This window comes from Sapajus apella, unplaced genomic scaffold (assembly GCF_009761245.1).
Source record: "Sapajus apella isolate SASKATOON/1434 unplaced genomic scaffold, GSC_monkey_1.0 scaffold5, whole genome shotgun sequence".
In the NCBI taxonomy this organism is placed as follows: Eukaryota; Metazoa; Chordata; class Mammalia; order Primates; family Cebidae; genus Sapajus; species Sapajus apella.
In genome coordinates, this window is record NW_022436945.1 from 5,594,718 (window position 1) to 5,617,633 (window position 22,916).

Below are 22,916 nucleotides of genomic sequence, written 5' to 3' on the forward strand. Positions count from 1 at the left end.
AGAGGATAATTAAGTTTTAATTAAATGATTTTGTTACAGGTAGTTAGACAGGTATAAGAGGGGCAGCAGAGGGCTCTCCCACTACCTACTAAGAATTTTGGGTGACCGCTTAGCAATTATCACATTTCCTCTCTAAAAGTGATAAATTGGCAGCCAACACCAGAGAGAGATCATTTCCTGATAGTCCACATCTTTCGCACCAAAATGTTAATTGAATGTGGGTGCCAGTGGGAGGCTGAGGCAGAAGAATCGCTTGAAACAGGGAGGCGGAGGTTGCAGTGAGCTGAGATAGTACCACTGCACTCCAGCCTGTAAAGTCCTAGAATCAAGGTTAAACGTTGCACTTGACCTCAGGGCCCACTTGGGTCTCTTCCAAGTGTACTTTCCTTCGTTTCCTGTTCTAAAGCATTAAATAAACTTACTCCCGCTCTGAAACTTGCCTTTGCCTCTTTTTCTGCGTAATGCCACTCTGTCGAATTCTTTCTCCAGAAGAGGCAAGAATTGAAGTTGCACAGACCCATACAGATTCACCACCTGGGACCTTCCATTGGAAACCTTACAGTGGTAACATGTTCCCATTTCACAAATAAGGTTCATGGAGATTTGCCCAAATTTAAGGAAAGCGTGGGGCTGGGATCCAAGGTGTGAGTGCATTTTGCTCTTTCAAGTTACTGGTAACTTGGTTGGTAAAAGAAATACCAATTCTTTGCTTTCCTCATTTACCCTCACTCCCTTCCCTAAGTTACTATTTTCCCTGTTTTGCTTTCCAGCAGCTTCTCACAATGCCATGCACTGACTTCCCTGTCTATCCAGCCTACTGCGGACCCAAGTATTCCTGTTGCCAGTTAGGAGGGATGAGTAATGGAGACTCCAGCCCTCAGAGACCTTGATCAAGTAAAGCAAAATTCCCTTCCTCTGCTTTCTTTGCAAGTGGCTAAACCCTTAGTCACTCTGGGATAAAAAGTAAACTGAAAACTTGAAAAAGTCTCAAGACAGAATCTAACTCCATCTCTGCCCCAGATAAAAAGCAAGATCTTAAGCCAAATTAAATGAACTAATAAAAATCAGTCCTATTCAAGTGCCCAATTAATTTAAACATGAAGCTTGTCAGTTTCCAGCTTCACTGATTTTAATCCAGCAACCCTCACTATAGAGGTCTTCTTTTAACCTGCTCTGTTTGGAGGTTTTGCTTGCTGGGTATGTATCTGTAAGGTAAATCTTGATTATTTCCTTACTATAGACAATTATCTGGCTGGAGATGTCATGTTTTAGACCTTGGCCATCTTGTGCAAGTTACAGAAGCTTTGCCAAAGGTGCATTCCTTCTGTCTGGACTTATATCTCTGACTATCCACTCTACCATCACTTATTCATTCACTCAGCAAGTAAGGATTTAGCATGGCCGTGTGCCAGTCAACACTCTCAGCACAGCAGATACGGAGCTCCCTGACTGGTAGAGGGATGTAGGGGATGGACAAGTGATCAGGCAATAAGAGCACAGAGAGTGCCAGGATCCGTGCCCTCTTGGCCCCTCCAGGTCTGGGCTTCATGATATTCCCTCTTCTGCAGCATCATCCATTTCTCCTTCTATATGTTCCCTTAAAACCGTAACACTCATGCACTAGCCTAGGATGATACCTAGGAGAAACATCATCCTACCCTTCTCCATCCTTATCCAGACTTCTAAACAGAGTAATCTATATCTTCAATGCCTACTTTACCTTCGCTTCACACCTCAACCCCCAGTAATCCATCCACCAAGAGAGTCATAACTGCTCTTTCCAAAGTCACCTACAACCTCCGAAGTCCTGTGAACCTCGAAAATTTGAGACAGGTCTCAGTTAATTTAGAAAGTTTATTTTGCCAAAGTCGAGGATGCACACCCATGACACAGCCTCAGGGAGTCCTGATAACATGTGCCCAAGGCGATTGGGGCACAGCTTGGTTTTGTACATTTAGGGAGATTTGAGACATAAATCTTGTAGTTGCTAGCCCGGGTGAGGAGGTGGGAGCACCCTCAATTAAAAAAAGAAAATCAAAGTTTAATCTCATTTGTGTCCTTTCTGTTACTTCCTTTTCAGTATATGTAAGATGTACATTGATTCTGTCCAGAAAATTGAGGACAACTCGAGGCAAGGAGGGGGTTTCCCGGTCACAGGTATGTGAGAGACAAATGGCTGCATTCTCTTGAGTTTCTGATAAGCCTTTCCAAAGGAGGCCATCAGAATATGCATCTATCTCAGTGAGCAGAGGGTGAGTTTGAATAGAATGGGAGGCTGGTTTAACCTGAGCAGTTTCTGGCTTCAACTTTCCCTTTAGCTTAGCGATTTTGGGGGCCCAAGATATTTTCCTTTCACAGTTCTAAGCAGAAGATGTTCTTTGTCTCTTATTTACCACCATATTTAAGGCTATTGAACACTCCAGCCTCTGCTCCCAGGAAGCTTCTTTCTTGTCTTCTCTGGTCTTTCATTCCTTGTCTATAGCTTTGTAGATTTCTTCTTCCTTTCACTCCGCAGTGCTGGTGCTCCCAGACAACCTGTCTACTTTCCTAGATTCTCCTTCTCCCTAGGACATCTCATTACTTTCAGGGTTTTAACTAGAATTTACCCTCTGGTGGCTTTATCTATTTATTTTTGAGACAGAGTTTCACTCTTGTCACCCAGGCTGGAATGCAATGGGACAGTCTTGGCTTACTGCAACCTCTGCCTCTTAGGTTCAAATGATTCTCTTGCCTCAGCCTCCTGATTAGCTGGGATTACAGGCATGTGCCACCTTGGCCAGCTAATGTTTGTATTTTTAGTAGAGATAAGGTTTCATCATGTTGGCCAGGCTAGTCGCAAACTCCTGACCTCAGATGATCTGCCTGCCTCAGCCTCCAAAAGTGCTGGGATTACAGGAGTGAGGCACCTCACCCAGCCTACTGGTGGTTTTAATTTCCAAATCTCCAGACAGAGACCACTCAATATTTGGACTCAAATTGAATGTCTGTTAGACATTTACACTTGGATATCCTACAAACTCAACTTATCCCAAACAAAACTCATCAGTCACCATTCTCTAAACATCGTTTTTGCTCCTTTTGTATTTTAATTTTTTTATTTTTATTTATTTCTTTTGAGACAAGCTCTGGCTCTGTTGCACAGGCTGGAATGCAGTGGTACGATCTAGACTCATTGAAACCTCTGCCTCCCAGGCTCAAGCCATCCTTCCACCTCAGCTTTGCACTCGCACAGCTGAGACTACTGGCACATGGCACCAGCCCTGGCTAAATTTTTTGTATTTTTTGTAGAGACAGGGTTTTGCCATCTTGCCCAGGCTGGTCTCAAGCTTGTGAGCTGAAGAGATCTGCCTGACTTGGCCTACCAAAGTGCTTGGATTACAGGTGTAAGCCTTCACGTTCAGCCCTGCATTTTTATTTTTAATCTCAGTTGTTGGCACTAAAATTCAGTTGATTACACAAATACGAAGCCTGCCTGTTGTTTCACTAAGACCTCTCAAATTTTTTAAAAAATCAAAGTTGAAACTCATTGTGTCCTTTCTGTTACTTCCTTTTCAGCTCCTTGTCATCTCTCCCTGGGTAAGTTCTATCTCCTTCTACCTCATGCCCCATTCAGCTCCTCACCATCTCCCACCTTGGCCCTTATTTTTCTGGCCCTGTTGGTCTCCTGGGCTCATCGTTTCTGGCCCATAGCTCTGTCTACTGAATTGCTGCCAGAGAGGTCTTTATTAAAATCTGTATCTGACCATGTTGCCTCCATACCTAAAACCCCTCAATGGAACCCTGACACTGATGCAATAAAGTGTCAACTCCTTAACCAGAAGTGCTGGGTATTCTCCACCTGTCTTTCTGGACTCACTCACCACTGTTCTCTACCTCTCTGACCTGGAGGGCTGACCTCCACCGACTGCCTCAGCTGAGCCCTCTGCCTTCTGGATGCATTTGGCCATTGCGAGGCATGAGAAGGATATCAGAAGGCAGGAGGAAAACATAGCTGGGATATTTATTATCTTGCCTCCATGTCAACCCAGCCTATGTTCCTCTACCAGAAGCTCCACCTCCAGTGGTGTGTGGTGGTGGTAGCAGGAGGGGGTCCCTAGTATTAAAGGCACAGCCACCATTCTCTTTTGAGTTCTGGTCCTCGTCTTTGCCTCTTTTGATCTAGGGGAGGTGATGGCTCCTGGGCTTGTATTTGCTAGCCCAGGTGTCTCATAACCCATTGTTGGTGTCGTTAAAACACATGCTCTGAATGAAGAAACCCCCCAAACAGGCTCTGTGTGAGAAACATGGCTCTTTATTCACCTGGGTGCGGGCAGGCTGAGTCCAAAAAGAGAGTCAGTGGAGGGTGGTGGGATAGGAGAAGGTTTTATAAGTTTGGAGTAGGCTGTGGAAAGTTACAGTTTAGGGTGGTTTTTTGCAAGCTGGGAGGGAGTTGTAGGGTCTGGAGTCACAAGGTTGACCAAGGTCGGTTACAAAGACCAATGGCCATATCAATTGAGGCAGGAATAAGAAACAATAGAAGAATGTCTCAAGTTAGTTAGTCACCACAGGGGTTGATTGTTCCACTTTTCGTGGTCTTCCAGTTACTTCAGGTTTTCTAATTCTGGAAGGCCCTCCAGAGGTGCACATGAGGGTCACAGGGGTCACCATAGGGTCCATGGTGCCATCAGTCAGCCCAAAAGACCTTACAGGTTTCCCTTAACTCTGCCTGTATCCTCACTAATAGGTCCCCCATTAACACTCCTCAGCCACCCTGTGTGCTGTGTTTGCTTCCTGCTAAAACTCTCTTCTTTGTGCTTCCCAATTCTGTCCTCAGGTGTTGCATCCCAGCAGCACCCTCCTGCTTCTGCTTGGGTTTCTCTGCAGGAGGCTTGCTTTTCCTCACCTCTAAGCCTTTGCTCAGGCTAGCCCTCTGCCTCCTAGTTTGGGTTTGTTCTGGGCCCTCAGCAGTACTTGGAGCTCATGAAATCCCCCGCCCCCCCATCTGCCTTCCTAGCATGCCTTTGTTTTGAGCTGCTTTGAATGCCAATATTGTGTTGAGAAGCAGGATGACATCCTGGGATGGTAATTCTTCTGGAAGATTTGAGCTCATGGGACTTCATCCTATTTTTTCTAATGTAATTCTGGGGGAACATGGAATCATATATTACTGTGTCACATTCTTGCCTTATTAGAAAAGCCAACTCCAAATGCGCTGCTAATTGCAGCTCTTCCCGATGGTCTTCTGAAAATCAGCTTCTTTTTAATTAATAAAGGAATAAGAGTTTGAACCATATGAAATTGTTGTTTGATGAGTCAAAAATCATAAAATATTCGTGATTTCATATGATTAGCCTAATACAAAGGGGAGTGAACAGATTTTCAAAGTAGTGGGGGCACATAGGTCATTCTCTTATCCCAGTCTTCTGCTTCCTCTCCGCAAAGGCGACTCCTGTTGCCAGGGATCTGAAAAGCAATTGTATACCATTTGAGAAAGATTGTACATATGCATTAATTTATAAACATGTGGACACACGAAACTCACACTGTTTTTTTTAACCTTCATTTATTTAGCTTAGATTTCTCTTAGAAATCATCACAGCTAACTCATTCATGTTTTTTAGTCAGCTCCTAGGAGTGAGTACACTCATTGCTTCCAGTCGTTAGTACTGTAAATAATAAAAGTTAAAAAAGAAGAAGAAAAGCAATGTCATCATGAACATCTTCACACACACACATCTTTGTGATGTGCATAGCATAAATCTCTGGAAGGGATTGTGATTTTATTCTTAAAACTTAATTAATTAACTAATAATTAATTAAATTTATTTATTTATTGAGACAGGGTTTAGTGCTGCCATCTAGGCTGGAATGCAGTTGCAGCACAATGTTAACTCACTGCAGCTTCTAACTCCTGGGTTCAAGCAATCCTTCTACCTCGCACTCCCGAGTAGATGGGACTATAGGTGTGTGCCATCATGCCCAGCTAATTTTTTGTACTTTTTGTACAGATGAGGCTTCACCATGTTTCCCAGGCTGGTCTCAAACTCCTGGGCTCAGAGCAATCCACCTGCCTCAGCTTCCCAACATGCTGAGATTATAGGCATGAGCCACCACTCCCGGCCTGGATTGTGATTTTAAACTTAGAGAGCTACTGACAGATTCTTATGAAAATGGGTTGTTCTCATTTGCATTCTCCCCAATAGTGTGTCTTCTCTCGCTGTAGTCTACACTCATGCCTTCCCTCCTGACTTAAAGAATATTTTGGTCCAGGAAAGATCATATTCATTTAAAAAGCTAAACTAAAGGAGCAATGCTCAGAGTGCTCATCACTGCCCTGTGGGCCCTCAGATCCACCCCCCAACACTCTCCCCATTGCTTTGTATGGCGTTGGGGTGAGGCTGTGGACACAAACTCATTTTTCAGGCTCCCCTGCTCACTGCTTCTGATTAGGTGTGGCCAGTAGGAGCAGAGGGAGGGAAGAAGCCAAGACATTGCTTCTCTGTTTCTGGTGGCATTTTCAGCAGGCACTGTGTCTCCAGTGTCCCTGGGGTTGTTCCTCCCTCCAGGGTTCCATTGTAGCAGCAGCCGCCCTGCCAGGGTGTCCTGGCTCCAGCTGGGTGCCCTGGCCCCTAGGCTTTAGCAACCCCACCTCCTCCATTTGTCTTTCCAGCCCTGGGGCTCCCCGTGGGAAACTTCTGGCTACTGGATTGCTCCATTGTGCCCAGGCTGTCCTTTTAGCTTTTCCAATATCTTTGTAACTAGTTTCTCATTTTTATTTTTTATTTTATTTATTTATTTTCTTGAGATGGAATTTCACTCTTGTCGCCCAGGCTGGAGTGCAATGGCATGATCTCAGCTCACTGCAACCTCTGCCTCTTGGGTTTAAGCAATTCCCCCTGCCTCAGCCTCATGAGTAGCTGGGATTACAAGTGCCTGCCCCCAGGTCCAGCTAATATTTGTATTTTTAGTAGAGACAAGGTTTCACCATGTTGGCCAGGCTGGTCTTGAAATCCTGACCTCAGATGATGCACCCACCTCGGCCTCCCAAAGTACTGAGATTACAGGTATGAGCCACCGTGCCCAGCCTGGTTTCCCATTTTTAATCACCTCTGTTGAACTGTCTGTTTTAGTTTTGTCTCATTTGCTCACCCCTTCTTAACTGGACACTGAACTGATGTACATGGGGTTGACAAGGAGAATGGCCACATTCTTATACTGTTGGTGGGAATGGAAATTGTTGCATATTTTTTGGCAGGTAGTTTGGCAGTCTATCCCAAGAGTTTTAAACATGCATGCTTTTGCCTTATCTTTGAGAGATATGTGTTGAAATACTCACGAATGAAATGATATGCCCTCTGGAATTTGTTTCAAAACAGTCCAGGGAGTGGGAATAAATGCGATCTCGTGTAGATGCAACAAAATTGGCCATAAGCTAAGAGCTGTTTGAGCTGTATGAGAAATACAATGGCATTCATTACTCTGGTCCTCTTTACTTAATAAATGTTTGACATTTTCAATAATAAAAATTGTTCTCTGGCCACGTACAGTGGCTGATGCCAGTAATCCCAGCTTTTTGGGAGGCCTAGGCGGTAGGCTTGCTTGAGGCCAGGAGTTTGAGACCACTCTGGGCAATACCGTGAGACCCCATCTCTAAAAAAAAAAAAAATTAACTGGGTGTGGTGGTGCAGGCCTGTAGTCCTGTCTACTCAGGAGGCTGAGGCAGGAAGATCACTTGAGTCTAGGAGTTAGAAGCTGCAGTGAGCTGCTGTGAATGTGCCACCTCTGTACTCCAGCCTGGGTGACAGAGTGAGACCCTGTCTCAGGCTGTACTCCAGCCTGGGTGACAGAGTGAGATCCTGTATCAAAAAAAAAAAAGAAAAGAAAAAAACAATTCCAAAAAAACCCTGTTTTCCAAAAGCAAAATCTTAGACCTTGGAGATGATTTTTTTTTTTTTTTGAGATGGAGTCTTGCTCTGTCACCCAGGCTGGAGTGTAGTGACGCGATCTCAGCTCACTGCAACCTTGGCTCACTGCAACCTCCGCCTCCTGGGTTTAAGCGATTCTCCTGCCTCAGCCTCCTGAGTAGCTGGGATTAGAGGTGTGTGCCACCACGCCCAGCTAATTTTTGTATTTTTAGTAGACAGGATTTCATTACATTGGACAGGCTGGTCTCAAACTCCTGACCTCTGGTGATCCACCCACCTCGGCCTCCCAAAGTGCTGGATTACAGGCTTAAGCCACTGAGCCCAGTCCAGCATGTCAATGTATCTTGATGATCCTTTTCAATATCTGCCTTTCTACCTGCTGACCCATTTTTGGCAATGTAGTCTAATAAATGATCAAGCTGGGTATGTCCCAGAAATGTTGTCAGGCACTTCATAAACTTCATCTCACTGAATCCTCCCTGTACTATGCAGAGGTGATAGCGTTCCTCCAACGCACAGACAAGAAGGCTAAGACATTTGGAGAAACGAAATGACAGCCCAAGGCCTCCCCAGACCATGGAAAGGTAGAATAGATTTCAATCCCAAGGCCCTGCTCATTCCACTGCCTGGGCTTCTTCCCCTGCAGACTCCTCTGTGTGAGTGCTTGAGAGCACAGCTACGTGGGGTGGTTCCAGGCTCTGCTCCTACAAACTCTGTGACCCTGGAAAGTGACAAAACTCCTTACAATCCTGGTCCCTGGACAGTCTTGACAATAATGGGTGTTGAGGATGAAATGAGCTAATGCAGGGAAAGCAGTTTGAACAGTTCCCAGAGGAGTGGACCTCCACCTTGGCTGCGTATTGCGATCACTTGGGGTGCTTTAAAAACTCCTGAGCTGTTCACTCCTACAGTTCTGATAGGACTGCTCTGGGATGCAGCCTGGGCATCAGAATTTTCTAAAGTTCCCCAAGTGATTTTAACCGGCAACCAGGGCTAGGAACCACTGCCTCTAGCAGGCAGGAAGCACCTAATAAATGCTGGCTAGGAATCTTTTGTCCTGTCTGGTCCCCACACCTGCTTCTGCTCTGAAGCCATGGCCACTCCCCTCCCCACCTTGCCCTGCCTGGTTGCCCAGAGTCCAAGGGGTTGGCTTTGGGCTTTTCCAACAACATTGGCACATATGCCAGGATGGCCCATCTGGATCCTTAGACACCTGCCTTTGCCAAGCCCCAGCTTACCTTGGGGCTACCAATACTTGGTTTAGAGCAAACTTCATACTCAGTTCCAGGAAAGACAATTCCAGGAACTAAATTAACAGTTGTGTTAATGGGAGTGGGTGTAGAAGGAGGTTGCACCTTCAGGTTTGGGTGGTCCTACATATTTCGGGAGTCTCCCATGACGTCACTCACCTTGGCTCTTTTCGATGTCAGTAGGGGGTGTTGCTTTACTTTGAATAATGGTTCTGACAGCATTTGGTAACAAATGTGCCACCACTAAATCACCTTGTGCCTGGCAGTCAGGTTCTGGAGGCAGTGCTTATGTTTGTAAAAATGTATTTTAGTCAAAATTACCTTTAACAACCTTTCTTTTGTTGGGTACCAGATAAAGTCATTGGTTTGCATGTAGAACAAAAATAAAATACATATTTTTGAACACTGGAAGACCAGAGACAGATTGAAAAGCAGCAAACCCCCATCTGCTCTCTCAAGTGTGGATTAAATTGTTTACAGGATTCAGATCTTTACGCTTCTCTCTTTCCCCCTCCACAGCAGGACATACACTGTTGAAGGAGCCGAAGTGAATTGTGAGTGTGCCACAACTTCACCGCAGTCCAGTTGTTCTCCACTGTAGGTAGTTTTGTCCCCAGGGGGCATTTAGCAACTTCTGGAGACATTTTTGTTTGTCGTAACAGTGGGAAGGTTGCTACACTTATCTAGGGCCTAAGGGCCAGGGATGCTACTCAACATCATAGCATGAACACGCTGCTCTCTACTACAGGGAATTATCAGTCCAAACTGTCAACAGTGCCGAGGTTGAGAAACCCTTCTGTAACCTCTGAGGTTTATTGAGCAGCTGCCACGCACTGGGTGGGTGCTGAGAATAGAGTGGGAAGTGAAACAGATTCATTCTCTGCTCACTCAGCGCCCTCAGCAAGTGGCAACCTGATTCTTATCAGTGGCTCCCCTGAGCACCAAGATCTAAGAGCAGTAAAGATGGGGGCCTCTGTACCCAAAGAAGGGTCTCCAGGGCAACCAGCTGCCCAGGAGCCTGAGCAGGAGGAGCCTGTAGGAAGTGAGCTGGAAGTCAGGTTAAGAAAGTCGCAGAGGCTGCCCATAAGCGCCAGCTTTTTTTCATCTTCTCCCTTCACGGAAAGCGCTTCTGTGCAGCTCATGAGCATGGGGTTCTTAAGGCCCACTGGGCAGAGGCTTTAGGAACCCCATAATCGTGCTGCACACAGCCAGGCTCCATCTCACAGGCAGGTCCATGGCATGCCCTATCTTGAGTCTGGTGTAGCTTTTCTAGAACATTGCCTTCTTATCTCCTCTGTCAGAGAATTGGTTCTTTCATTTACTTACTTATAACAAACATTTGATGAGAATATCTATGTGTAAGGACCAAGAGTTGGATTTTGATTATGAATAGTTCTTATTGGATACATATTCCAGACTCATTTTATAAATGGAAAGTGTAAGATAAAATAACTTGTCCCTGGTCACTATTCTTTTACTCTGGAGCCCATAATCATTGTCCCCGCAGTGATTTCTCTCCTTCTCTTTCATGCACTCAACCAGTATTTATGGAGGATCCACTGTGTGCTGGGCATGCTCTGAGCATCAGGGATTTGGTGGTGGACAAGATAGATTTCATGTCTGCTGTGTTATTACCCACATTGTATTAGTCTGTTCTCACGCTGCTAATAAAGACATATGTGAGGCTGGGTAATTTATAAAGGCAAGAGGTTTAATAAAATTGCAGTTCCATATGGCTAGGGAGGTCTCACAAACACGGTGGAAGGCAAATGAGGAGCAAAGTCGTGTCTTACATGGCTGCAGGCAAGGGAGAGCTTGCGGAGGGAACTACCCTTTAAAAAACCATCAGCTCTCATCAGACTTGCTCATATCATGAGAACAGCATGGGAAAGACCTGCCCCTCATGATTCAATTACCCCCTATTGGGTCCCTCCCATGACATGTGGGACTTATGGGAGCTACAATTCAAGATGAGATTGGGTGGGGGGGGGGGGCCGCACAGCCAAACCATATAATACATTTTCAGATAGATCAATGAGACAGAATGTTAACATCGATATCCAGGACTTGAACTCAGATCCAGAACAAGTAGACTTAATTAACATTCATAGAACTCTCCACTTTAAATACACAAAATATACACTCTTATCAATACTACATCACACGTACTTACAGGTTTAAATGAAATATTGGTTGGCTGCTTGTTAATTATTTTCTTCCCTCATTTTTTTTTATGTCTCTATTATTAAACACAATTACAGGCATACCCAGTTTTAGACTGCATTCTAGCCGGGGCAATAAAGCAACACCCCTGTTCTCTCTCCCTCTTCCTCTTTCTTCCTTTCCTTTATTCTTTTTCTTTTTTTTATTCTTTTTCTTCCTTTCTCTCGTTCTTAAAAAAAATAATAATAATAATACATTTTCAGCTATGGAAACTTCCCCTGGATGGCCCACCTCAAGGTCCCAAGTCAGCCTACTTCTAGAAATTTCTCCCTATTCCTCCCATTCTTCAGAGGGAGTCTCATAAGGATTTTCTTGCATATTTCTGCATGAAATACTTTTGAGTGAGACATTTCAAGGTGAGCATTGTACACAGCAATTACCAAAACTAACACATCAGAGGTGGCTAGCGTCATATCTGCTTGAAAGATTTCAACTCCAAACACTTTGGCATTCTTTGCTGGTTCTGCCAAAAACAACTTAGGGGAGAGGCTGGGGAAGGAGGCTAGGTGAGATACATTGGATTCCAGAGATTCAAGTCAGCACTGATGTGATTGTCAGTTACCACAATTAGCTGCGATGCTGGAGGGAAGACTCCCTCTCTCTGCTGAGAGGCAGTTTTATAAGAGAAGAGAGACATTCCCACTTCTGAGAGGCTTCAGGGGATACAGACATGCCAGTCTTCAGCACATCTTACCTACCTAAAAATTTCCATCTTTTGCTGTCAAAACAAGTCATATCTTAAAGTCCACACACACAGAGAAAGGTGGCTTTTCTACTTCACGTCCAGAAAGTTCTTAAGGAGACAATATATAGCAGTAAGTTGAATAGAAATCAAAGTAGTCAGGCACAGTGGTTCATGCCTGTAATCTCAGAACTTTGGCTGCTGAGGCGGGTGGATCACCTGAGGTCAGGGGTTCGAGACCAGCCTGACCAACATGGTGAAACCCTGTCTCTACGAAAAACACAAAAATCAGCTGGGAGTGGTGCAGGTGCCTGTAATCCCAGCTACTCGGGAGGCTGAGGCAGGAAATTGAACCCAGGAGGCAGAGGTTGCAGTGAGCTGAGTTGGCGCCATTGCACTCCAGCCTGGGTGACAAGAGCGAAACTCCATCTCAAAAAAAAAAAAAAAAAAAGAAGTCAATGTAAAGTCTGTGGAGGCTCTATTTACGTATTTATTTTTACTGTGTTCTAAAAATGTCCCCTCAGCATGTGACTATGATGGGAGGCTGAATACAATGGAAGCATTCACTTCTAGAATTTTCTCTCTGTACAGACAAAGAAGAGGATATACATGGGGAAAGGACTGAGGGCTCTTGTTCATTGTCAGGTCTGGCCCACATCCAGAGACCATAAATGTCACTCTTCTGTCACTGAGTGAAGAAAATCACACACTTCAGAGGCAGAAAGGGCTTAGGACCTTCCGGTCAGGGATTCTCATTATAGGCTCTGCCATTTCATAACTTCGTAACCCCAGGCAGGTTCTTCAGTGTCTCTCAGCCTCCGTTTCTTCATCTAGAAAATGAGGGTGAGACTCCTACCACACGGGGTTGTGGGGGATTCCTGGAACAATGGAGCAAAACCACTGGCACATAGTCAGTGATCCATAAGAGTAGCTTCTGGACACTTGCACTACAGAAACAAAGAAAACAAAAAGCTCCACAGTTAGAGAGTTTTCATTGGGAATTTTGACTTTCTTCTACAATTCAGTCTCCTGCTGTGGACTTGAAATTGTCAGTTGTGTTGAATACCTGTTATCTAACTATTGGCATAGTATTAAGAGATTCAGAGATATTGACCAATGTCAGTGTTTCAGGACTCTTAACAGTGTATGGGTTTCATGATCCCATGGTCACGATGAGCTCATTTCTGCTCAGAAGATTAAATAATTGGCCCTGAGACTGGTTATCTATCAGCAGAAGCAAACCTTGAGGCCATATCCAGCTTACCGTCCATGGTGGAGGCAAAACTCCTTCCAGTTCTGCCAGTGGTCAGAGGCCAGGAGTGAACTAGAACCACCAACTGACGGCCTGGAGGAGTTTAAGAAGGCTTTGGGTCTGTTCTCCAATTTTCATGCCAGCCCAGAGCAAACCTGATGACTGTTTTACGATTCCTAGAGAATACCAGTCGTTTTCTATCTCAGGGGCATGTTATATTAAGTTATATCTGTAGAGGAGGGGGCCACCGGGTTGAGAACCAGTGTAGACCTTAAGGGAAAATATCCTTTCTTTGTTTGGCTTGAAGGATCTTGGGGAGAGTCTGGAATGTTGCTTCAGAGCTCTTGGAGTTGGTGCAGAGTTCACAGGTCAGGACCCAGGCCCCATCCTGCATCCTACAATGAATGGCACCACCCTCTTGGACATTTCTTGAACATGCCAAGCATGATCCCTGTCATGGGAATAGAAGTGCCATGAAGACAGGGATTTTTTTTCTCTTTTTTTTTGTTGCCATTTCTTGCCTCTGGAAGAGTTCCTCGCATAGAGAAGAAGCAGATAGGATGGAATAAGTAAATTAACCACAATTTCAGGGCAGTTGTTCTGACTAGTCCCTCTGTTTGGAATATTCTTACTGAAGAGTGTCTCCTGGCTTGATCCCTCTTTTTAGATCTAGGCTCAAAAGTCACCTCCACAGAGAGGCTATTCCTGAGCACCCCATCTAAAGCTCATTACCCTCAATCACTTTTCCTCGTCCCTTGCTTTAATAGTCTTCTCTAACTCACGTGTAATCATGTGCTCATCATCACTTTCCCCACTGCTAAGTTCCATGAGGGCAGAGCACTCATCTCTTGTACATCCATTGCTGTATCTCTGGCACCTAGAACCCAGTCTGGCATGAGTCAGTGCTCTGTAAGTTATATGTTGAGTAAGTGAATAAACGCACCATCCGTGGGGAACGCAGCACGGTGCTTCCTCATAGCAGTTCAGAGATAAGTGTTCCACCCACCTTGATCTAGACCATCCTGTCTAACACTGTGAAGCCCTGTCTCCACTAAAAATGCAAAAAATCAGCTGGGCATGGTGGCATGCGCCTGTAGTCACAGCTACTCAGGAGGCTGAGGCAGGAGAATTGCTTGAACCCAGGAGGCAGAAGTTGCAGTGAGCTAAGATCATGCCACTACACTCCAGGCTGGGCAACAGAGTGAGACTATCTCAAAAAAAAAAAAAAAAAAACCCATAAAAACAGGTAAGTGTTAGTTTTATTGATGATGATGATGATGACATCCAAATGTCACTCTGAGGCTGTGGCACTGTGGATTGACCTTTGACATTCTCAGTGTACATCCCGGTAGGTTGGTGAATGTAAAAGGCTTTCCTTCTACCCCACCTGCCATTCCTCCCTGCCACCATCAGACATGCTAAAGAACTGTGCTTTCATCAACTTCTGCTCCCCTTTTCCCTGGCTGTGGAATTGTGACAAGGCACCGGGGACAGTTCATCCTCTCTCCTCAGCTCTTAAAATAAAACTTTCAGATCCTTTATACTAACATATAAATGAAGAACGGTAGTCCCATTCCTGTTTCCCATCCCCTCCCAGCCGCCTGACCTCTCCCAGAATCTGGAACTTCCCATCTACTCACTTTCATTCATGTTATCAAATACCTAAAGTGCCTCCACTTTGCCCCATTTTATTTATACAGATACTCTTTCCAAAATCCAGCTCCCGTATTACCTTCCCTGCTCTGCTCAAGCCCAGATCTTCTGCCTCCTCTCTCCGGTTTTCCTTGTAGCTCTCTCCCGCTTCCTTTACAGCCCTTATCATGGGCACTGTGCTTAACTAGGGTTTTCTTCTCCAAGAATGAAGAAATGAAGCTCATTTCTTCTCCAAAAATGCACTCTGCAAGGCAAGGGTCCTGCAGATAGGGGAGGGAATGGGCAGCTCTGACATGAGTCAGTAGGGGAGGTCCCTCAACCCTGCAGATTCAGCTGTCAGAACTTCTGGGTTCCAATCCTACCTCCCCTCTTACCATCTATGAGTCCCTGACAAGTGATTTAATCACAACATGCACCAGATGTCCCACCTGAAAATAGGGATCCTAATTACTACACTTCAACAAGCACAAAACACCACAGATCAATGGATAAAAACATAAACGATTCTGGAAAGAGAACTTGGGAAGGGTCGGGAACTGGAAGTTGCTTTTTAGATAGTTTTTCCATTAATATATGGGGATGGCTTTATGAGTTTATTTGGGACCAGACACAGAGAAACCAAGCAATGTTTGAATGTATTTCTGAAAAACATCCAGAATTTTATTATCTTTGTTAATTAAGCAGAAAGTTCTTCGCACTGAAATTATCACTCTGGCTCATTCAGCTCAAAGACTTATCACATCCAAGAAAAATAAAGCAAATTCCAAAACACAAAAGCAAAAATTACAAAATCTGTTTAAATATTTTGTTGCACTCACGTAGCACAAAACTTCCTATCTGTTGGGGACTGTAGAGAGCTTTATAGCATATAGAGGGACTTATGACATGACATCGCTTAAGAGAATCCGTTCTCTTTTGACCTCATTAGCATGACGTGTCCTGAATCATTCTGAGGAAGAATGTGCAGAGAGAGCTCCAACTCTCTCCGCAGAAGTCCAGGGCAGTCTTCCTCTGGTTTGCCACATCTGGGTCCTCCGTACACTCGGGAGCTTTGGTGATCACGGTCTGGGTCACTGCTGGGCTAGAGGGGGTGGTCTCTTTGTCCTTGATGTGCTCCTTGGGGGACATCTCTGTTTTTTCCTTCCTGGGCTTTGTGCTGCCAAGTAGAGTGGAGCTCACTAGCTTAAGACTGGATTCTGGAAAATCCTCTCTGCACACTCTGGTTTTCACGGCTGTCTTGGGATATCTACAGATGTCTTTCTGTGAGCGCAGATTCCGGGCAATTTGTTTCCAATAGACTCTCTGGGCCTTGAGCTTTAGGCACGAGGTTGGATTGCCAGCAAAGACACAGGAAAATTCATGGTCCAATCGAGTGCACTCGACCTTGAGAGAGATGCCCTCCTCCTGCTCAGTCACAGCCCATCTGCAGCTGGCTTGGTCTTTGGTGACAAACTTGCCTTTGTTCCCAGGCCTCCTTCTCTGCTTAATCTGGGTGTTGCCCAGAGTGTCCTTTTGTTCTGAGACTGCTTTGCTGTGAAGCCCATTCTTCACTTTTTTCTCCCCCTCCACCAGGAGCACCTGAGCAGCCAGTAGGAGGAAAGAGAGCAGGGTGAGGCTACAGATCCTCATGGCTGCAGCTGGGCGGGCACCTGTTTGACAAAAGGCAGGTGAGTCAGTGGCAGGCAGCAGTTCGGCTGTGCAGGACTACACACTGGCCTCCCTCCACCCTGACAGGTATCTGCCTGATTTCGGAGTAAACCAAGAATGCTTCTGGCTCCTAGAGGCACTAGACAAGCAGCCTGTCTACTCACATTTCCACTTGACTTGAGTTTTGAGTGTCACAAAACTACCACTCTTTGGAGCCTCACGAACTCTCATTTCTCATTTATGCACTCGTCGACTCCTGTACTTGCTCACTCCTCATTCTTTCATTCACTCATTCAACAAGCATTTATTGAGCACTAGAGTAGGTGTTGAAGATATTACCACGAACAAGAAACCTCAGGTTTGAGAGAGCTTAGAAGCCACTCTTTGAGAGAATTTAAATGGCATCGATTAGGGAATCTATCCCATCATCTCTGCCTCAACTTAATCTGAAACAAGCTACTGCTCCAAACTCTCTTCCAGCTCCAAAGGGCTGGATTTCTATTTCACAACTCCATATGGACACAAATGCCCAAAATGAGAAAGGATGTGGTAACCACTATGGAAGGTGACGTTGACCCAGAGTTGAACATGCCTGGGGTTTGGGTGTGGTGGGTGGGGTTGTGGGGGTGGGGGAGCTTTTTGGGAGGAAGTAAGAGCCAAAGGAAAGGCATGAGGTGGGGAGGTTGTTTGATGTGCCTGGGCAAAGTGAACCAGGGTGGAGAGAGATGAATTTCAACCGGATAGTTCACACCGCAAGATCGAAGACACGGATCATGAGAAATCATTGAACCAATAGGATGAACATCAATGTCACACTGAATTGCACAGATCTGATCATGTGCACAATAAAAACCCATGCTTAATAGCAGAAGAGAAGTCCATTTCTATACGACGCCTCTTGTGTGCTAAGTACTGGTCCTGGGTTTGATTCCCATCTTGTTAAGTCCACACAACAGCCCTTCTAAGTAACTATTAGTATGTCATTCCAGGTGACAGCTGACTCTTAAGGCTCAGACAGGTAAATAAATTGCTCAGGATCTCATAGTGGGCAAGTCTCAAAGCTGGTATGGGTAGTCAGATTAATCTCCTTATTCCTTTCTGTCACCCTGGTTGATCCCTTTTGCTTTTCATGTTTACTCTGCCCTTTAAAAACATTGGCAAAGAATAAGAAAAACAACTATGAACGATGCCAATTTAGTTTGATATAATGCATGATGATAAGATGATTTATATTATTTGTGCTCCATTTAAAACAAAACACAGAATTTTTATAAAAAGAGGCAGGCAGGCCCAGGAAATGATCCTGATCTGATTTCTACCTTAGAAGCTGGCCTCCTTCTAGGGTTAACGAGGAGAAAGGCAATCATGAAAGGGCAGAGAACAGCAATAAATAGTGAAGAGGAGGCTAGATATGCCCAAGGGACACCCAGCCATTTCTCACAGCCCTGGGGCTCAGCCCCCAACCTGCCCATGATGGGATGCAGGCCCAAAGAACTCCAGACCCTCAGGGGAGTGAGAAGCAGTGGCATGTAATAAAGCTGTTAAAGGAGCAAGGCTCTTACCTTGTTCGGAGCACACAGGTCCAGTGCGATCCCAGGAACGAATTGCAGGCTGCAACTGTCTCAGGTAGCGTGCAAGGGGGTGGACTCTTCAACAGGAGCCAGGCTGACTGGGTTTTTATAACAGTTACTTTGACACCTTACTCACAGCTCCTCCCAGCCACACCCCTCCGAGGGAGCCCGTTCCTGCAGGGAAAGTGCTGGATGTAATCCAGTGAAAAGGCGGGTTACCTGCGCCATTAAATGCTTCCTCTAGGCTCTTCCCTGTTTACTCTGGGTAAAAAAAAAAATGTAAAAATAGTACTTTTTTACTTAGTAATATGTAACTGGAGATATGCAATAGCTTGTCCAAGTTCACAGAGTCAGGAAAAGGGGGATCTCATGATTGAATGTGAGCTTCTCTACATCCATGGTCTCATCTCTTCCTGCCTGCCACTCTCAATAAATATTTGTCGAATGGGTGACTGAAGCTGCGGAAGCCTTCTTAGTGTCTGAGCTCCTGTTAGCATCTGAAGTGACTGCATAAACAGAGGATTTCCTAATTCTAGCAGTAGGGAAATTTATGTTAAAAATTCCCTCTTTCCCAGCCTCTCAGGGCCTGGTAGAATCCGGGAATTCTTACTGGGCTAAGCTATTATCATAAAGTGGAGCAGAATCATTTTGCCTCATAGGAGGGTCTTAATGGTTCTCTGAGCTTTGCCAGGTGACACCAAATACTCCCCACTGGCTCCCAGGGCCCTTCTCCTTCATGTGACTCCCTTTCCAGCGTCTGCTTTGCTCTTTCCCTACTAGACTCAGCGGCACAGCATCAGAGCAGGCTGTGGGGCAGTTGCCTCCTTGGCTCGTCCTGCCATCCCAACCTCATTTCCAGGTACACACGCCCCGACACACACATAGACACTGACACACCTATGAAGACATACACAAACACACACTGACACACACTCAAACACACTCAAAGACACACACTGAAACACAGTCATAGACACACAGAGACCCACACACTGACACAGACACATGCACAAACACACATACTCATCAGCATACACACACAGAATCACACACACAGACACACACAGCAACACTGATGCATACACAGAGATACAGACACACACGTACAAACACACACACTGCAATCTGGCCACAGTGAAACCCTGTCCCACCATTTCCAGATGCTCCGTGCCCATTCCCACTGCCTGCCTTTGCCTCTGCTGTTCCCTGTCCTTGGGCTCCCCTTCCTGTCCCGCTCCACCTGGCACACACCACCTCATCCTTCAGGCCAGGCTCCAATGCCAGCCCCTCTCTGTTGGTGTCACTGGCTCCTGATCCTCCCTACACCACCCACGCTGTTATGGATGTCCACGGGGAGAAACGCACGCTTCCTCTAATGAGCTTACATCATGCGAGGCTCTGTGCTGAGGCTGTTTCCCCAAGCTTTCTTCACATCTCCATGAGCTTAGGAAACGAGTTCCTTTTCCAGTGGCTCTGGGGAGACTGCAGAGGACGTGGAGCCCCAGCCATGCAGTGCATAGCACGTTCCTGTAGGTTCAGGCTCTTCCACCTCCCCATGCTCCCAGGACCAAGGGGCTCTGTAACTCCTAGTCATGAGTACACAAAGGCCCATTTCACAAGAACTCCAGGCAGAAAGTCTGCTCAGGTCCTTGTGGGACAGATGTGGAGCCAAGGGGGCCCAAGCACAGTGTCTGACACATAATTAGAGAAGAATTATCTGGAAGTCACTGCTATTATTCTAGACACAAATGAGGCAATGCACCCATACATTGGGAAATTGTGGAACTCTCCTCTCTCCGTCCCTTCATACCTTCCCTTTTTAATTTTTTAAAAAAGTTTTAGAATCCTTTTAGATTTACAGAGAGTTGCAAAGATAGTTATCGTTCCACTTCTCACCTGGGTTCCCTGTTTATCTGTTACATTACTATGATACATCAGTCACAACTAATTAACACATATTGATACATTATTATCAATTGAAGTCCGTACTTTATTCAGACTTGCTTAGGATTTACCTATTGTTCTATATTTTTAATTATTATTGACAGACTTCATTTTTTGAGTAGTTTTAGGTTCATAGCACAGTTGAGTGGAAAGTATCAAAAGTCCTATGCACACCTCCCCACACGCAGGCAGTCTCCCCTACCTTCAACATCGTGAACCAGAGTAGTACATTTACCATGATTAACATGTCATTATCACCCAATGCCCATTGTTTCCATTAGGTTCACTCTAAGTGCTGTACATTCTCTGGGTTTTGAGAAATGTATCATGACATGTTAATCTCAATTAATTAAGAAAGGTATAATGACAATACCCACCACTATGCTACCAAACAGAATAGTTTAACTGCCCTAAAAATCCTCTGTATTTTGCCTACTTACCACTCCGTCCCCTCAACCCCTGACAACTGCTGATCCTTTTACTGTCTCCATAGTTTTGTCTTTTTAAGAATGTCATATAGTTGGAATCTTACAATATGTAGTCTTTATATATTGACTTTTTAACTTAGTAATATGCACTTAAGGGTTCTCTTTGTTTTTTATAACTTGATAGCACATTTCTTTTAAGTGTTGATAAAATTCCAATGATTGAATATATCCAAGTCCCTTTATTTCACCTGCTACTAAAATTCCATTGATTGAATGTACCAGAGTTCATTTATTCATTCATTTAGGACATTTTAGATGCTTCTAAATTTTGACAATGATGAATAGAGCTGCTATAAACATTTACCTGCAGGTTTTGTGTAGACTTAAATTTTCAACTCCTAATGTTCTTTTTCTGTCCAGGATCCCAACATGACAGTGAGGAAAGAGACCCAAGCATCTATGATCACCTCTCTCTTGACTTCCACACTGCATTTCAGTAGAAGAAAAGGCTGGCCAACGAGCACCTCCTAAATCATCTTCCTATAGACAGCGGGCATAGTATGGGGGAATCTTTCCGGATGGCACTGTTTTATTTAACAAGATCAAATCCCCACCCCACGCCTACTCTATGGACCAAGACCCTTTCACATGAAATTTCTAAAACTATAAACCCAAGACCCTTTCACATGTAATTTCTAAGGCTGTAAGCCCAAGGCCCTTTCACGTGTAATATCTAGAGTTGTAAGCCTATATAAAGGTAGAGCTTCTCTTTGTTAGACGAGCTTGGCTTAGACAACTATGTCGCCTTGTTCCAGGACGAATAAATCACCTCTTCCTTCCTAGTTCGGTGTCCGAGAGGTCTGTTTCTCGTGGCTGCTCCTGCTTCAACACCATGTTGTATTTACTGATCATGACTTTTTGGGTTCTTCTTGGCTATGACTGTTTCTCAGGTGTTGCTTGTTTTTGCTGACTATGGCAGTTTGCAGAAGAACTGGTTAGGTGTTTTGAGAATGTTTCTCATTTGGAAATTGGTGTTTTCTGGTTAGATTAGGATCATGTTATTCTTCTCATCATTTGGGAGTGTGAAAAGAAGTCTGAACAAAATTGGTAAAAACACACTGGGTAAGGCTGGTAATTGAATGCATGTCTGGTCATCAGTTGGGGATGTGAAATTCAGAAGCTGATTTTACTCTCATGCCTGTTACTCCCACGGAGCTTCTGGACCTAGAGGCCTGGCCCTATTTATGTAGTCACCAGAGATTATATGAATGGATGCAATTTGGTTCTGAGATAAATCTTAACTGTGCCAAACTTACCACCAGGCCAAAGTCGTCAAAACTCAACCCTTCCTTCAAAGGTAACGTTATAAAAAGACATAGCAAATGCTGAGCTGCTGCACTAAAGTAATATTAATTTGTTGGGCAAATAATGTGCATTAAAATATTTATTATCAGGGAATAAGGAAATTAGTGAAATAAACATCAGTAAAATCTAATTTATCTGGCAAAAAGCATTAATCTTAGACCTACTCAAGAAAATTTGCTCTCCAAATTTAACATGCTCATTCGTCATGAGATTTCAGGATTCTTGTTCAGGACAACAAAAGTTTTATTTCTTTAGATAATGAAGAGATAGTTAAGTGTGGATTCTATCATACCGGGTGTGATTGCGAGGTGAAAACCAACTAAGTTTATTTACCTCAGAAAGAATGTTGTTATGTCCGGGCGCAGTAGCTCACACCTGTAATCCCAGCACTTAGGAGGCGGGTGGATCACCAGGTTAGGAGTTTGAGACCAGCCTGGCCAATATGGTGAAACCCCATCTCTACTAAAAATACAAAAATTAGCTTGGCATGGTGGCATATACCTGTAGTCCCAGCTATTCAGGGGGCTGAGGCAGAAGAATCGCTTGAACCCAGAAGGTGGAGGTTGCGATGAGCCAAGATCATGCCACTGCACTCTCGCCTGGGCAACAGAGCAAGACTCTGTCTCAAAAAAAAAAAAAAGAATGTTGTTATTAACCACGTAATATTAACACATTTCTTAACTTTTATTTTAGGTTCAGAGGGTGCATGTGCAGCTTTATTACATGGGCGAATAGCATGTCACTGAGGTTTGCTGTACAAATGGTCTCGTCACTCAGGTAGTAAGCATAGAACCCAATAGGTAGTTTTTCAGACCTTGCTCCCCTCCGTTTCTCCCCACTCTAGTAGTCTCCAGCTCTATTATTGCCATCTTTATGTCTATGCTAACCTAATATTTACCTTTTTCTTATAAATGAGAGCATATGGCATTTGGTTTTCTATTCCTGTGTTAATTTGCTTAGGATAATAGCCTCCAGCTCCATCCATGTTACTGCAAAG

General features: G+C 44.6%; 1 protein-coding gene and 1 long non-coding RNA gene across 4 annotated transcripts in view; one reads left to right on the forward strand and one right to left on the reverse strand.

Moving 5' to 3' along the window:
* Positions 1-342: 342 nt before the first annotated feature.
* The window catches only part of LOC116546789, a 28,108-nt gene continuing 5,534 nt past the window's right edge, over positions 343-22,916 (forward strand). For 2 of the 3 annotated variants that reach the window (XR_004266839.1, XR_004266842.1), the window contains exons 1-3: positions 343-561; positions 771-1,197; positions 16,537-16,631. This is a non-coding gene — a long non-coding RNA (uncharacterized LOC116546789). Of the gene's footprint in view, positions 562-770; positions 1,198-16,536; positions 16,632-17,091; positions 17,218-22,916 lie in introns of those variants that run through there. The other variant, XR_004266837.1, reaches the window with a different exon arrangement.
* FGFBP1 (fibroblast growth factor binding protein 1) lies at positions 15,593-18,368 on the reverse strand. The gene is made up of 2 exons (XM_032272945.1): positions 18,174-18,368; positions 15,593-16,613 (listed from the first exon to the last, which is right to left on the reverse strand). The coding sequence occupies exon 2, from the start codon at positions 16,591-16,593 to the stop codon at positions 15,889-15,891; it is 705 nt and encodes a 234-aa protein (XP_032128836.1). The 5' UTR covers positions 16,594-16,613; positions 18,174-18,368; the 3' UTR covers positions 15,593-15,888.